General features: G+C 36.2%; 2 protein-coding genes across 2 annotated transcripts; both read left to right on the top strand.

Moving 5' to 3' along the window:
* Positions 1-1,257: 1,257 nt before the first annotated feature.
* Positions 1,258-9,033, top strand: LOC108209462 (ubiquitin-activating enzyme E1 1). The gene is made up of 7 exons (XM_017380380.2): positions 1,258-1,438; positions 1,655-2,013; positions 2,674-2,891; positions 5,586-6,380; positions 6,553-7,421; positions 7,522-7,954; positions 8,149-9,033. The coding sequence occupies exons 2-7, from the start codon at positions 1,668-1,670 to the stop codon at positions 8,743-8,745; spliced, it is 3,258 nt and encodes a 1,085-aa protein (XP_017235869.1). The 5' UTR covers positions 1,258-1,438; positions 1,655-1,667; the 3' UTR covers positions 8,746-9,033.
* Positions 9,034-12,678: 3,645 nt separating this feature from the next.
* Positions 12,679-13,987, top strand: LOC108210199 (uncharacterized protein At5g39865). Its single transcript, XM_017381490.2, has one exon. The coding sequence runs from the start codon at positions 12,890-12,892 to the stop codon at positions 13,682-13,684; it is 795 nt and encodes a 264-aa protein (XP_017236979.2). The 5' UTR covers positions 12,679-12,889; the 3' UTR covers positions 13,685-13,987.
* The last annotated feature ends 2,877 nt before the right edge of the window (positions 13,988-16,864 follow it).

Here is a 16,864-nt window from a genome sequence, read left to right as displayed (position 1 = left end):
TTAATTATCAAAGTCTGATATAGAGTCTAGAATCCCGTGGGTACGTTTTCTATGTTATATAGTATAGCTGCAGAGTAATAGTTTATTTTTAAGAAAGTGCATAAATGTGTCATCTGAATTGTTTACTTCTTTGTGTCGGATCACATCTACTCCTGTGCGACTAATCGAGATCATATCATGTAGCTTCTTACACTAATTCAGTGGAATTTCAAAGCACGAGAGTATGGGCCGAGGCCGAATTTGTTGACATATAAACATAGTTCTGCAGCATCTTTGCTTGTGAAATATTCCTTCATCTGTGCTTGTAAGATATTCTCTTTCGGTGGGGTTTCAGTCTTTCAGAGTTGTCAGCATATTAACGTTGTTTCAGTCTTCTACATTGTACACATACCTAATACCTTGTGCATCTTGTCTGCCCGTGATATACTAAGCGCCGGGACATCCAGGGATCGTTTTCACACGCATAATTGACCGATGTAGACATGGGCGATGGTGTATGTAGACTGTTACTATAATTTGATAAATAAATTTAAAAGTTTATTGTTAAATCAGTGTGTGTATCGGCCAAAATCTTACATGATTCCAAACAAACCCACGTGGCCACGTATAAAGAAGTCAGATAATTGGGTTAAGAAAAATCCGAACAACTTGGATTTAGTTTCATCCTAATTCCTAAATTCGTAAGAGTGCTAAGTTAGTAGACACAAAGATTTTGCAAGTATTTGCGAAATTTTTTAAATAATTTAAAATTTCTAATTCGTAAGAGTGCTAAGTTAATAATTTAAAATTTCGATGGAAGCCCCATGATGGATCGGAGGCTACTTCGTCTTCAAGAATAGAGAAAATATTAGGCTGTGAAAAATTATATAGAATTTTTAAGGAGAAAGAAGAAAGTATGAAATAATAGTGACAAAATATGAATGTAATTAAATTTCACGTGATTCCAAAACATGTGGATTAGAATTATTGTTAAAATAGTAAGATTGGAATGATTGAAGGAATGAAAATTATATACATTTTTTTTTATCAACACTATTTTAGATAACAAAATTCATTCCATTCTCCCCCATTCCATTCACTCCAAGCGAACACAACTTTAGCGTTTGAGAATTTTAGAATTCACTGTTTATATATACTATTTTATTGCTATTCCTGATTTGTGTAAGAAGAAAAAAAAAAAATATAATAAAGTGCGTGAAAGGAAAAATGGCTCGTAAAATTATTAAACATCACAGTTTAATACCGTAACGTAACGGTACATGACTACAACTTTTATTTTTATTGAATTGTTACTCTCGTGAATGGAGATGAACAATTGAGTTAAGCGAAGAAACCTAGCTGGGCAAAAAAACTCATTTTGTGAACACAAAAGCATCATATCACAACTCAACAATCTCTGATTCCTAACTTATCATCTCACTTCACGTAGCTCCGATCGGTACGTTTCTTATCTCTCTTAAATATAATCCTTATCTTAATCTTCACTTTAAGTATATAATCACTTTTATTATTTATTCATATCTATCGCACTTATCAAGCCAGGCTTAATCATCTGTTAATAACTTGAGTTTTATATGTGTTAATTTGTACGATCTTGATCTTCGTTTTTCGTAATTTTAGTTGTGACAAAAATGATTTGTGATGTTATATACAGTTTGTTGCACTATATGCTTCCTAAAAAGAGATCTGTTGAAGGAGTAGCTGGAGGCGGTGATAGCGTAAATACGAGTAGTGATTCTGGTAAAGTAGTTAAGAAGCAGAAGACAGGGTGTTTGTTTAGTTCGAGTAACGAAAATACGAAGGTTGGGAATATGGGAGGTAGTGTAAGCGGAGTAGGCGGAGTAGGTAGCAGTGTTGAGAAGCGGAGTATGGCGTTGGATGATGGAAATCAGCAGGAGATTGATGAGGACCTGCATAGTAGACAGCTTGCGGTTTATGGCCGAGAGACGATGAGGCGGCTTTTTGCGTCGAATGTGCTTGTTTCTGGAATGCAAGGTCTTGGTGCTGAAATAGGTATGTGTTTTTTATTCAGGAATGTTATGGTACTATTTGTAGTGTTTAAGTATATTTGTATGATTTATACACTTTGAGAGTGTTTTGCTCCGGTGCTGTTAGGAGTCATCATTTTTAGTTGTGAAAACAAAACTTATTTAATTCAAAAATTGTTGTTTATTATTCCTGGTTGAATTTATAATTAGAATTGAACAGAGATTTGGATTGGATGTTTTTTTTTCCTTTCCCTTCTCAAACTGTGAAATATTATATGTCTCATTGATTGCTTAGATTGATTTTAATGTACATTGTGGTCTATATAGTTTAGAATTTTCTGTACCTTTATCTGATAATGCCAACTTATAATTAAGAATCCTGTTAATCCTGTATTTGCTGTTAGAGTATGCCATCTACTCTTGGGTCTTGGCTAATGACAAAATGGGAAGTGGTAATACTTTGTTAGAAGTGACTAATATCTGAGATCTAAATCAACTTGGTGTATTCAATTTTGTTTGACAAATTATCCTTTTCTTGTATTCTAATTAAAATAAATATGGTTAAATATAGATTTTAATTATTATTAATTCTTTTGGTGGTTGGGGTTAGTTTTCCTGTAATCCTGTCTTCATTAGTTAGTTAATTCTTACTTGTTTGACAGTTTTATATTCAACTTACATGCAGCAAAGAATCTGATACTAGCTGGTGTCAAGTCCGTGACGTTGCATGATGAAGGAAATGTTGAATTATGGGATATGTCCTGCAACTTTAATTTTACAGAGAATGACATTGGTAAGAACAGAGCACTCGCTTCTGTTCAGAAGCTGCAGGAGCTTAACAATGCTGTTGTTGTTACCACCTTAACAAAAAAATTGACCAAGGAGCAATTATCTGATTTTCAGGTATCTTTTGTGTGATTTATTTTTACAGATTGATTGACACATCATTAACGGGAATAGATAGTTTTTAACTGCTACAATATGTTCGCTATACAACTATAACTTACATTATCGAGTCCATTTAGAGGTCTTACTATATCTATTTTTATCTTTTGCTGGAAAATGAGCTAACCATTTTTTAACCCTTAAAGTTGGAATTAGAACTTAATTATGTATATGATTGAATTAGTTCCCCAGAAATGAATGTTTTACTAGCGTCCATGATTTTGTTTCATATATTTTGGAGAAGGACAATTTTGTTGATAAATCAAAATAATAGTGCTGCCTGAAGGCAAAAGAAGCCGGAGCCACCAGCTCTAGCGAATTAGTTGTATTAACAACTGAGAGTAAACCATGCAGCCCCTTTATTCTTTCAGACCCTTAGTAGCCTTGTAAGATAGCAACCCAAATTGTTGTTCATATGGAAGCCTATCCCTGTCCATATCACTATCAATTCTTTGCAATGCTTAAATCCTAAACCAGACTCAAAAGTTGGAGACTAGAAGTAGACAAAGTAGAGCCAAAAAATAGGGTTGTCCTACTAGCAAATTCTAACAAGTAAATTGGATAATCAAACCATACTTATTTAGAAAGATACACGACTTAAAGTCAAGTTTCTCCCAGACCCTAGGTATTGATAGAAAGAAATTCTGACATTTAGGGTTTTCTATATATCACATTTAGGGTTTTATTATTGATATATTGTCATCTATCAATTCACAATTATAGCATAATTGGTCACATCAAAATGGGTATTATCCAATTTGTTGGACGGTGGGATGCACTTTCTTTATCTTACAAAGGGTCATGACCAGCAGAGTCGGTGTAACTATTACTAGATAAAATTAGAGGTAGACACAAATTTTCTTTTATAAGTAATGATAAGTGATAAACTAATAATAAATTCATCTACACTTTCCAATTGTATATATATGAAAACACAAATAACAAAGAACTTGTGTACATAATACATATATGGGTGTATGTATATCAGAATGATGTGTGTGTTAGAAAGAAAGAACAATAGAAACATAGATGCAATTGCTCAAATACAAACCAATTTAGAGTACTAACTACAAACTTAATTTAGGCCCTTGGATGAATCTAATCCAATGGCCCCAAGAAGTCATCACACACAATTAAAATGCATCATCTCACACATGATCCCACATAATTTCTCCAATTTTAATTTGGTTTTTCCCGTTAACCGGTGAGCTTTTTCCGAAATCTAACTTCACTATATTTTTCTTCATCTCTCAACGATCAGTTTGTATACCATATGTGCTATATTGGTATTATTATAATATAAAACTCTTTAAAATATAAACTACAAACTCAAATAATTTTTTTCCTAAATCACATCGAAATTTAACACATATGGTATGCAAATTGATTGTTGGGAGATGAAGATATATACAGTGAAGTCAGATTTCAAAAAATCTCATCAGTTGACGTGAAAAATCAATTAAAAAACGTAGATGATTATGTGGGATCATATGGAAGAGGGTGTATTTTAATTGTGTGCGGCGACCTCTAGGAGGTCATTAGATTAGATTCATCTAAAAGCCAAGATTAAAACTGCATCCCTCTTACTTGCCTTGTCATACTCATTAGAAATATTAAACTCGTGAGAGAAAGGGAGAGGATAGATATGACTTGCAAGTTTCTAAGGCATAATGAGATTTTAGATAAAAAGACTTGTCATGTTGAGACCTTGAAATAATATTTATTATGTCTATTGTGTTCACCAGTATCTTTCGAAAGATTGAACTTTTTAAGTAGTCTCGTAGGATCATTATGTCTGGATTATTTTATGCTTGGATATAACCAATGACAATATCTTCTATTATTTGATATAAATAGGACCATACCATTTACTAGTTTACTGATCTAGAAATAAATAATTTTACAAGAACGAATGATGAAAAATGGGGAACTAGTAACAGCACAGAATAAAAACACAATTAGATGTTTCACAATTCACAGTATAGCACATATTCCTTTGGGGAGGAAGCCTTATTGAACTGTATGATTCATGCCAGGGTGCAAGCCTGTGACCTAAAATACTCTGTTCTTTTTTGCATGAGGAATTCTTAATTACAAAAGTTTGAGAAGTGAACAGTTTGTTATATTCTTTTTATATAAGGGTGTTGGCAACTACAAATATTTCTTGTAAACGCAGGAACGAGTCAAATATTGTTTTCCTGGAATTATAATTTTTTGATATCTGCTGTTCTCTAATTTTGATATTATTTCTCTGATTGTATGGACCTTTGCTCTTGTTTTTGAGGGACTTAGTGCACTGCAATATGCAATGTCAATTCTGAGTGTGTACTTCACATTTCCTGTTGTCTTTGACTTGGATGACCATGTCATTGATTCGTATTCGTCATTATACACCTTGTTTGGAAGTTTTAATGTTCAGCTTCAAATAATTGTTTTACTGCCATTAGAATCGTTAATTTGTTAATCTGTGCGTACTATCTTCTATGTTTGCATAGGAGGGAATTGGCAGTTATTAAATTATCAAATTCCACCATTAGCAAATTAATATGCTTCGCTCTCTGTATATGCTTGTAACTGATGGGCATAATATGATGTGCATTATTATATTATTTCACATGCCTGGAAGTAATACTTCGTTTTAATGTCTGTCAGGCTGTGGTTTTTACGGATATAGACTTGGAGACTGCAATTGAATTTAGTGATTACTGCCATAATCATCAACCATCTATTGCATTCATAAAGACTGAAGTGAGAGGTCTATTTGGTAATGTGTTCTGTGATTTTGGCCCAGAGTTCACTGTGGTTGATGTTGATGGCGAGGAACCTCACACAGGCATCATTGCATCAATCAGTAATGATGCATCTGCACTTGTATCATGTGTTGACGATGAAAGGCTCGAATTCCAGGATGGTGATCTTGTTGTGTTTTCAGAGGTTCGTGGTATGACAGAACTGAATGATGGGAAGCCAAGAAAGATAATTAATGCAAGACCCTATTCCTTTAACCTTGAAGAGGACACATCAGAGTATGGGCAGTATGAGAGAGGAGGTATTGTCACTCAGGTGAAGCAGCCCAAGGTTTTGAATTTTAAGCCATTAAAAGAAGCACTTGAAGACCCAGGCGAATATCTGCTCAGTGATTTCTCCAAATTTGACCGGCCACCACTCCTGCACTTGGCTTTTCAAGCACTTGACAAGTACGTATCTGAATTAGGACGCTTCCCAGTTGCTGGTTCTGAAGAAGATGCACAGAAGCTCATATCCATTGTCAGTGCCCTGAATGAGAGCTTAGGAGAAAGGAAAGTAGATAATATTAGCCCAAAACTTCTAAGGCAATTTTCCTTTGGTGCTCGTGCAGTGCTGAGTCCAATGGCAGCTATGTTTGGTGGAATTGTTGGTCAGGAGGTTATGAAGGCATGTTCAGGAAAGTTTCATCCACTTTTCCAGGTTATCTCAATATCTTTAATTTCTTACTTCATTCCTTGATATTCAATGAGTATTTATCTCGTTATTTGTAGATAGCACAGCTGTTTGTCACTATTTTTTTCCTTGGTGCATTATATCTTGGTACTATGTAAGGACTCACTATTTTTTCAACATCTTGCAAATTTTTCTACAGTTCTTCTACTTTGACTCCGTTGAGTCGCTTCCCACTGAATCATTGGAAAATAGGGACTTTGAACCGCTGAACAGCCGTTATGATGCACAGATATCAGTGTTTGGGGCTAAACTTCAAAAGAAACTTGAAGATGCTCAGGTTTTTGTTGTTGGTTCTGGTGCACTGGGTTGCGAATTCCTCAAAAATTTGGCTTTGATGGGAGTTTCATGCGGCAACCAGGGGAAACTAACTGTCACTGATGATGATGTGATTGAGAAGAGTAACCTGAGCAGGCAGTTTCTCTTTCGTGATTGGAACATTGGGCAGGCAAAATCAACAGTTGCTGCTACTGCTGCTGCATTAATAAATCCGGCTCTACATATTGAAGCATTGCAGAATCGTGTGGGCCCCGAGACTGAGAATGTTTTTGATGATACCTACTGGGAGAATCTAAGTGTAGTTGTGAATGCCCTGGACAATGTCAATGCTAGGCTGTATGTTGATCAGAGATGCTTGTATTTTCAAAAGCCACTTTTAGAGTCTGGAACTCTGGGGGCCAAATGCAACACACAGATGGTCATCCCTCATCTGACAGAGAATTACGGTGCCTCAAGGGATCCACCAGAGAAACAGGCACCAATGTGTACTGTGCACTCATTTCCGCACAACATTGACCATTGCTTGACATGGGCGAGGTCAGAGTTCGAGGGCTTGCTAGAGAAAACACCTGCTGAAGTGAATGCTTATCTTTCTAATACAAGTGAATATACTTCTGCAATAGTAAACGCTGGCGATGCTCAGGCTAGGGACAAACTGGAAAGGGTTCTCGAGTGCCTCGATAAGGATAGATGTGATGCATTTCAAGACTGCATTACATGGGCTCGTTTAAGGTTCAGCTTTGTTTAAGTTTTCACTATTTTTTTCCCTTGTATAGATGCATGAGCAACACTGTCATATTGCATGGTCTCTTATATTGTTTCATGGCTTTAGGTTTGAAGATTATTTCTCCAACCGTGTGAAGCAGTTGATTTTTACTTTCCCGGAAGATGCCTCAACAAGTACTGGAGCCCCATTTTGGTCTGCACCTAAACGCTTTCCCCGACCACTGCAGTTCACTACTTCTGATCCAAGTCACTTGCATTTTATCATGGCTGCTTCCATTTTACGTGCCGAGACATTTGGCATTCCTATCCCTGACTGGGCCACACACCCTAAGGCTCTGGCAGAAGCTGTTGATAGAGTAATGGTTCCCGAATTTCAACCGAAGAAAGGTGTCAAAATTGAGACTGATGAGAAAGCCACAAACCTCTCTGCATCTTCAATAGATGACAGTGCGGTTATCAATGAACTAATCACGAAACTGGAGCAGTGTCGGAAGAATCTGTTGCCTGGGTTTAAGATGAAACCGATTCAGTTTGAAAAGGTCTCTTTCTACAACTACAAGAATTTGTTATTATATAGGACCTATAAACCTTTTCCATAATTTGTCATGTATATCATAATTTGGTATGCAGTGCAAATTACATTTTTCTTTAATATATTAAATATATCACTTCAATGGAACTGTCAAGACAACATATTTGCCTAACAAGTTTTCTTGATGTTTAATATCCACAGGATGATGATACAAATTACCACATGGATATGATAGCTGCACTGGCCAACATGAGGGCGAGAAATTATAGTATCCCTGAAGTTGACAAGCTGAAAGCAAAATTTATTGCCGGCAGAATTATCCCTGCAATTGCAACCTCCACTGCGATGGCTACCGGTCTTGTTTGCCTTGAGCTCTACAAGGTTCTAAATGGAGGGCATAAAGTGGAAGACTACCGCAACACATTTGCAAACCTGGCTCTACCTTTGTTTTCAATCGCTGAGCCAGTCCCTCCCAAAGTCTTCGTTCACCGGGATATGAAATGGACTGTATGGGACAGATGGATTGTCGAAGGAAATCCAACATTGAGGGAGCTCCTTAAATGGCTATCAGATAAGGGCCTAAACGCCTATAGCATTTCGTGTGGAAGTTGCCTTCTTTATAATAGCATGTTCCCTCGTCACAAAGACCGAATGGATAAAAAGGTTGTGGATTTGGCAAGGGACGTGGCAAAGTTGGAGCTTCCGCCTTACCGTCGACATTTTGATGTTGTAGTGGCCTGTGAGGATGACGATGACAATGATATTGATATTCCTCAGATATCCATTTACTTCCGCTAGATTTATCAATATATTGTCAGCTATGCTGCTTGCCCTCTAGTTTATGAGGTTAGTTGATGGGAGTGCACAATCATTGATCTACCCTTTATGTACTTTTTTCATACATCTGATTAGGGTAGCTATGAGTATCTCATTGTTGCATACCCCTTTTAGGTTTATAATCTGAATATGTTTTATCTATCTGACCATTAAGTGTTTAAGAAGTCTATCATTGGTGGTTGGCCTTTTGATGGTGTTTGTAGTCTTTTATCTGTTTACACACTAACATGACCTTATCTGCATTTCTCAGGCATAGCGAATATTAATATAGCAATTTTGCTTTCATATCCTATGTTTAAAGTGTTGCATGTGTTATATCGTCTCCAAAGTTTTCTTGCACTCTTTTTTGCTGGGTGCTATAGTTGAGAGATTCTCACAGGGTGAAGTAGTTGCAAAGATATCGCAGCTATTTTCCCTTGTTGCCTGCCGAACCATTATTTGGTGTTGACAATCAGGTCTACTACAAGCTCACTATGTTTTATATTTGTATGTGTTGGTTCTTGGTTGTCTCACTCTATGTTTGCTGCACTACGTGTTAATGATTTTTTGGACAGTAGTTCATAGTTGTCACAATATTTCGCGGTAAAATTTATAACCATCTCTCCCATGGTCATATAACTATGTAGTAATCTAGTTATATAACACTTGCTGGAAAGCTTGGTAGCAATTTTCGTGTATTGGGAATAACCAATTAGACATTGCCGCCTCAACAGTTAACACAGGTCTCCAGAGATGTTGCTGGTATCCAGTAGATCAGCAACATCAGCTGGATATATTGTTATATACTTCCGGCCTCCACGGTTATTGCCTCTTTAGATGAAATGTAACTGCACGTGTTGTTTACTACAACTGTCGAAACCCAAAACTGAGTAATAAATTCCGATCTGTATTGGGACTATAGCAAAGTTGGTCATATATTCATGTCCACATGGATCAGATCAGTGTGAAGTTTAGCAGTAGGAAAAGAAAAGGCGAAAGTCATATGCAGTTCAATTTTGTCAAGCTCACGTGCTATCTCGTCTGTACTAAAAGAGAGAAGGAAATGAGTAGGGCCTGAAATTAGATGTGTGCGCAAAGTCACTGGTAGTGAAGACTAAGCATGTGATGTGGGTTCAGAGATCTCCCATCTATGCACAGAGATAAGCATGCTACTTTTGCAGAACCCACTGCACACACAATTACACCCTTCTCCGCGCTTGTCTAATTTGAAAAACGATAAAGATTAACGTAAATCACCAGAACCTAGTGTTGTCAGGACGGATAAGCTATTAATCGGAGATGATTAATTGACAAAAATTTAATATTATTTATAATATAATTATAGATATAATTAACTTTAAAATTAAGAATATTTCACAAAATCCTTATAAAATTTAATATTTTGCTCGATTTTTTGACTGATTAACTACGGGTTAAGTAATGATTTAACCCATTTTTGATCTATTGTATCGCATAGAAATACGTCCGATTATTAATTAATTGATGGATTAATCAGTTAATCGGCCATTTTTTAGAACATTCAGACATAACTCAATGCATGACATGTAGGGTTTTTATAGATTTTGATAATTATTTGGGTCATTCAGGATTTTCCTAATTTTGATATTTACTTGGGTCTTAGTTAGGAGATTTTTATACATGTAAGAGGGTCTGTTGGTGTTGATTAATAACAGATTAATAAGTGGGGTTATATTTCCGGACAATATAATTGAGACGAAAGGACTCATCATCTGAGTTTCAACTTTAGCAATGACTTTGGCACTAGAAGAGGCACACCATGTAACGCAATTATACATGCAGACTAGTACAAGTTTATGGTCCCCAGTAAGCTCATTTCTTTTCAGTTTTTAAAGTGATCTGTCTGGTTTCCCCCTCCGGTATGAAAGACATCTCCATCCCTACTTGGAGAGAAGAGTGGGCTGATTGGGCTTGGGATAAACCACACATGATTAGAGCAAGTCCAATGCTAGATGCTATATATCTATTGTTATTGCTATAATATAGCATCAAAAAGTGTTTTTTGGTGCTAAAATAAAACTTGCACTCCAATGCTAAGTTCTATAACATGTTTCAAATTTAACCAACTCATTAACTTTTACCTAACTTTTATATAGAACCAACTCTTTAACTTTTTACCTAACTCATTAAATAGTTTCCAATTTCTATTTATTGATGATGTGGCAACATGGATGGATCCATCCTTGGTTTCAAATATAGAACCAAGGATGCATCTATGCATGGATGCATCCAAATATAGCACCCCTTTGGAGTTGAGTTTTTTTACTTTTGATGCTATAATATAGCAATAGAACCAAGTATAGCATTGCATTGGAGTTGCTCTTAGGGCTCGTGGCCACTTTGCCTCAATTCAGACCATTTATTTAGAGCAGGTGTCGTTTATTCAATAACGTTAGCCAACCAGTTTGGGGTTTGGTTTCAACACAAACTTTAAAGGCGGATGAACTTCAACTAAGAGTTTATAAAGCCGTTTTAACGGTACTTAAAAGTTACTTACGTAGACTTAAGGACATCGGGGACTAACTTAGCCCACTGGCCTATGATTTTCTTGTCCTGATATAAGCTGATATTTCTCATCTTGCTAGTTGCTGCTTTATGCTTCGGGACCAAAGGAGGTTAAAATGATTGGTTAGGTACAAGTTTTTGTCATCATTTTTACTTTAAACTTTGTAGGATACCCCATTGAAATACACCCCCAGACAATTGAGTAGTGTAACAAAATCTTGATTCTTCGCAATTTACAAAATGTTAGCTGGTGTTGAGTAATTCATCTTCTTACAGATAAATAATCATGTCCATATCCAAATATTGTAGTATACTAGTGCCACCATTCCACTATTCTAGTGAAGACAATAATTGTTTTAACCACACATTTCTTTTTAAATAATATGAACACTGACAACAAATCTGTTGACCATTGACTCAGGTTTCTCGGTTTGCAAATAAAATTATTTATATACAAAAATGAATACAATAATTTTTTTTTTTACTAGTGAGTAAGATCTGAAATTTACAATAGTCATTGTTTTAAGTTTTTTTCCTAACTTTATACAAAGAATGAAGTTAAAAAGAGCATTATGACAAAAAAAGAGGGAAAAAAAAGATGTTAAAAAGAGCATATTCTTTATCCATTATTCTCTCGTCAATTTGACACACATTGGGGCCGTTTGGGCAAGCTTAAAAAAAGTGCTTCTTTACATATGTAAAGAAGTGGATTAGAAGTGAGAAGTAAATAAGTTGATAAAGTGTTTGGAAAAGAAGCACTTCTGGGAGAGAGAAGCTAGCATTTCTAGCTTCTTAAAAGTGCTTCTACTTCTTTACACAAACGGGTCAAAGAAGCAGAAGCTAGAAGTAGAAGCCAACTTCTTTAAAACAAACGCACACATTGCATCAAAAAGTTAGAAACATTACCATTGGGTGAGAATTGTCTATGAATTCGACACAAGAGTATTCGATGTTTGGGTATACTTTTTCACTCGTAGGCATCATATTTAAATTTATGTTTTACACAATATATTTTTTTCACAATGACTTGCTGAAATTTAATTGTGCTAGACATGCGTATTCCACATTGACACCGTAGATGCAAGTCCCGGTAATTTACACACCACTTATTTCAACATAAAATTGTAGTATTTATAAACTCAAAAAATTAAGACCACATCAGATTATAAGTTTGTTTCTATATTGAGAATTTGAATCATTTTATCATAATATAATATTTTTATTAATTTCTTCATCTAAATTCAAGTATCATTAGATGAGTCATGCGTATCTATCACCTAAATCTATTTACAAGAATAAAAAATCCTGTTCCTAAAAATAACAAAGAATCACTTTTATCCAAAAGAAAAAACAAAACTAAAATTTGGCCCTTATAATTCTCTCAAATGGAAGACGAAAAAATTAAAAAAAAATTACTCCGAAAAAACAACCTCTTTTCTCTCCTTTCTCTCATTCATCTTCTTCTTCCTCCTATTCATTCTCCCAACAAATCCACCAAACACAAATCTTCACATTTTCACCATCTCACATTTCATCACACAAATATACACACAGATATCTGTATCTACAATCAAATTCACTCATGTGGCGCTTCCGCGAGAAAATAATCCCTAATAGCAACAAATCGCTGAACAAATCGTTGTCTCAAAGCTATTCATTTAAAGACGTCGAGTCTCTCTCCGACAATGACCGCCAATCGGCTCCGTCGAAGACTGCCGCGGTTTTCCACCGTATTCGCCGCTCCTCGGCCGCTTTCCGCGCCTTTTCGTCCACGACCCGACCTCCCGACCCGATCCGAACTCCCCAGCCCGAACCGATCCAAACGCCACAGCCCGACCCAATCCAACCTCCCGAGCCTGAACCGATCCAACCTCCCCAACTTTACCCGAAAAGTTCGCTCAGCGGCGCCGAGGACCGCGTTGTTGTTTATTTGACCTCATTGCGAGTCGTCCGGCCGACTTTCGAGGCGTGCAAGACCGTGCAATCGATTCTAACCGGTTTTCGAGTGAATGTCGACGAGCGGGATCTCTCGATGGACGCTTCTTTCAGTTCTGAGCTGCAGAGAATCTTCGGCGTGAGTGAGGAGACGCAAGTGGCATTGCCTAGGGTTTTTATCGGGGGAAAGTACATTGGTGGTGCGGAGGAGTTGAGGCAATTGAATGAGACCGGAGAGTTGAAGAAAATGATTGCGGAATTGCCAGAGGCGGATGCTGGCGTTTGTGAGGAATGCGGTGGATTTAAATTCGTTGTGTGCGAGGAATGTAATGGAAGCCATAAATGTTACAGGGAGAAGAACGATGGATTTAGGACGTGTAATGTGTGCAATGAGAGCGGTTTGATCAGGTGCAATTCTTGTTCTTATGGACCGATCTTTTAGATATCTGACTGATTTTATTGATGTTAGTATTAAAATGTATTGTTAGGAGGTTTATGGCTATGATTATTTTATATATGATTAGAAGATGATAGATAGCTAGAAGTGTTGGTTCATAACAAAACAAGAAGAAAAAGTAAAGAGGATATCGTTTTTGAATGGAAAAGGTCTCTCTTTAATTACAAGTTCCTGGTTTTGTTCTCGGGACACAATTTTGTAAAGCCGAAGAAAAAAGTTGTATTAATAAACTTTTTGCAAGTGCTGATTTTAGAGGATAAATGTTCTATTAGCTTTTGTTTCTGTAAAGAGATACTAGAAAATTGGGTTCTAGATTAACACCTATGATGTGTGACAAAGCAAGCACTCATTGCAAATGTAACACACATACATTTTGAAGTGCATTCTGATCGAGTATGTGCATGCACTGGGTTATGTAATTGTAACGCGTGTAAGAGCATTTTAAATTTTAATTGCCAAGGCCTGAGGTGCATATGACAGGTTCTTATGAGTCGCTTTGCTTTGGCACTTGAAAGCCTTTTGGCTAATAGTTGTTAGGGACACAGGGGGGGAGAATTCTGATGGATAATGGGTTCATCAGGTTGTTATTATGTTCATAGAATTATCTACTTCTGTGGACTGTGAAGCTGAATTAGAATTATTCTTGTTAAGTTCGGAATCTCTTATTCTAGGAATCTTTTATTCTAGTTCTAGATCTGCTCTCATGGGTTATATAGATGTGCTTGGTGTATATTCTTTTGTTTTTTAAAATTGGCTGAAAGAAAAAAAATTAATGAGTAGTTTTATATGCCTGAGGACTCAGCCATCGGAGATGCAGTCTAGATATCATATTTAAACAGATTATTATTCATTCATCTATTATTACATCACATGCATAAAAAACATATAAAAATATCTCTACTCCATAAACTACATCTGGGAATCTCTCAACTTATGGTGTATAGTATCCTTCATTGTTCTTTCAAGTTCTAAATTACGTATTATTGCGCCCTCAGACTATAGTCTTACTTATTTTGCCCCCCTGTTATAGAAAGCTAAATGGAAGATTTATATGCCAACCTTGATGGCAGGGTATACTGGATTTTATGTTCACAGTATATTGGTGTTTTGGTGTCTGTCAATGCTCGGTGGGATTTCCTAAATCACATTACCTGTATCATAGTATTTTTCAGATTAATTTTATGTTTCTGTTATCATCCCCCCAGAAAACTAAAAGTTCAACCGGAGTTTTTCTAGCAGCAGGAGAAAGCAAAAATCAATTTACTGCGGACGTTTTTAAACACAAGAATGCTGATTTTTGTATTATTTTGCAGTTGAAGAGGAAGGTGAAATGCAATAACTATATGTTTACATGCTATGGTCACAGACTCACAGTTACCATATCATAAAAAATTGAAACGCTAACGCATGATATGGTCATGAATCATGATTCTCACGACACTCTAGGAATTGAAATATCACAGCTTATCTACTAGTGAAATGTTCAAAATCACTGCCTAAATACCTCTGAATGTTATAAACCTGTTGAGCACTTGAACCTAGAGGAGAAGCAGAATAGTTTTATCTTATACTCTCTATGGATATCTAAGCTGAGATAGATTTATAGCATCATACGGCAAAACCCACAGGAAGCAGGAGAAAGGATTCCATTGACAGAAAACAAAACAGCTTATAAAGAAAAAGGGACACTACTGCATCAGAATTAGTTGTAAGAATTACCCCTATAAGATTTTCGCAGCCTCTCCCATATGGAACAGAAAATACTCATCATTTACCTTGAAGAACATCGCCTCATCAGGGGTATGTATACTTGATCGAGTATCACATCCTCCGCCTGTCATCCAGCAGCAGCCATCCTCCTGATCATCGTCCTGTGCAGTTTGTCGCGAATATGACAGAAACGTGTCAATGCACATGGCTTCCCAACCAACACCCCTTTCATCAAATAATAACAATTCAAATATCATATCCGAAAAGTATGATCCCAAATATCATTGTATAACATTCATTATTTGATATTTTGATCCCAGATATCATTGTATAACATTCATTGTTTGATATTTATAGTTTTATTTTAAAAAGCAAAACGCTATGTTGTATAACGCATAATGTTTACCATTTTCTTAACCCAAGTTCATAGAAAAATACCTAAAAATCTTGAAAATACCGGTGATGAAACGTTACTTTATCTAACGTTGAAAGTTCAAACAAATAATATTCGTATAAAATATCTCTTGAACACTATAACGTGTAACGTTTTATTCTTTCAACTCTAACGTTAATGTGATATCCGGACCAATATCTTTATAATGTGGTATTGAAGATATTTTAAATTCAAATTGTAACATTCAGAGTCTTTTGTTCTAGAACGTCCATGATGATTACAGCGATTTTTGTTGATCAATTTATCATCTAAATAACTGTAATCTATCTATATCTATATCTATATCTATATCTATCTATATCTATATCTATATCTATATAATCCTAATTTGTGAATACAAACAAGTTGGAAAATTACCTGATATACCCTTCCCAGTTTTTATTTATAATACTGCCAAAGGACTTATGCGTAATTACTCAAGCTTACTGGATCACCCGACTAAAAACGGGTACCGACCCATTTGAAAAATCAACAATTTTCTTCCTTCTTTACCGATGGACCCGAATCTTCATGGATCATCCACTAACTACTTTTGAAATGGTTTTTCAGATGTGACAACCCACGATTTCAGCCTGCAGTTTTCCTTACTCCTCTAACGACGGATGCGAAGACGGTGAAGCCTTCCACTCATTGCGATTTCAGCAGCCAGTTACTCCTTCGATTTCAAACTTACGCAATCCTCTGATCACGCTTGCTTCTGGGACCTCGCTTCCTTCTCAGCCAGTTACCATGGATAATGGTTAGATTTCGTTTTCACTGGGAGTCCAATCACAACACCAATACACAGACACAGTCCCATGGCCGATCTCCCACCGGCGTCAGACCCGGCCCGAGTAGCAGAAGTAAAAGCATGGTTCGCCTCTCAATCTAAAACTCACGCTTCTTCAATCGTTGCCAATGATTTTCTACATCAAGGCTTCTGAGTATCCAAGGTCAATCCTTTTTATGTTTTTTCAATTATTTATGCTAGCCCTCATTCTTCCTTTTAGGAGTGATAATAC

Source organism: Daucus carota, chromosome 2 (genome assembly GCF_001625215.2).
Source record: "Daucus carota subsp. sativus chromosome 2, DH1 v3.0, whole genome shotgun sequence".
Taxonomy (NCBI): domain Eukaryota; kingdom Viridiplantae; phylum Streptophyta; class Magnoliopsida; order Apiales; family Apiaceae; genus Daucus; species Daucus carota.
The sequence above is the reverse complement of the archived record's forward strand: the minus strand, read 5'-3'. Positions and strand labels throughout refer to the sequence as shown.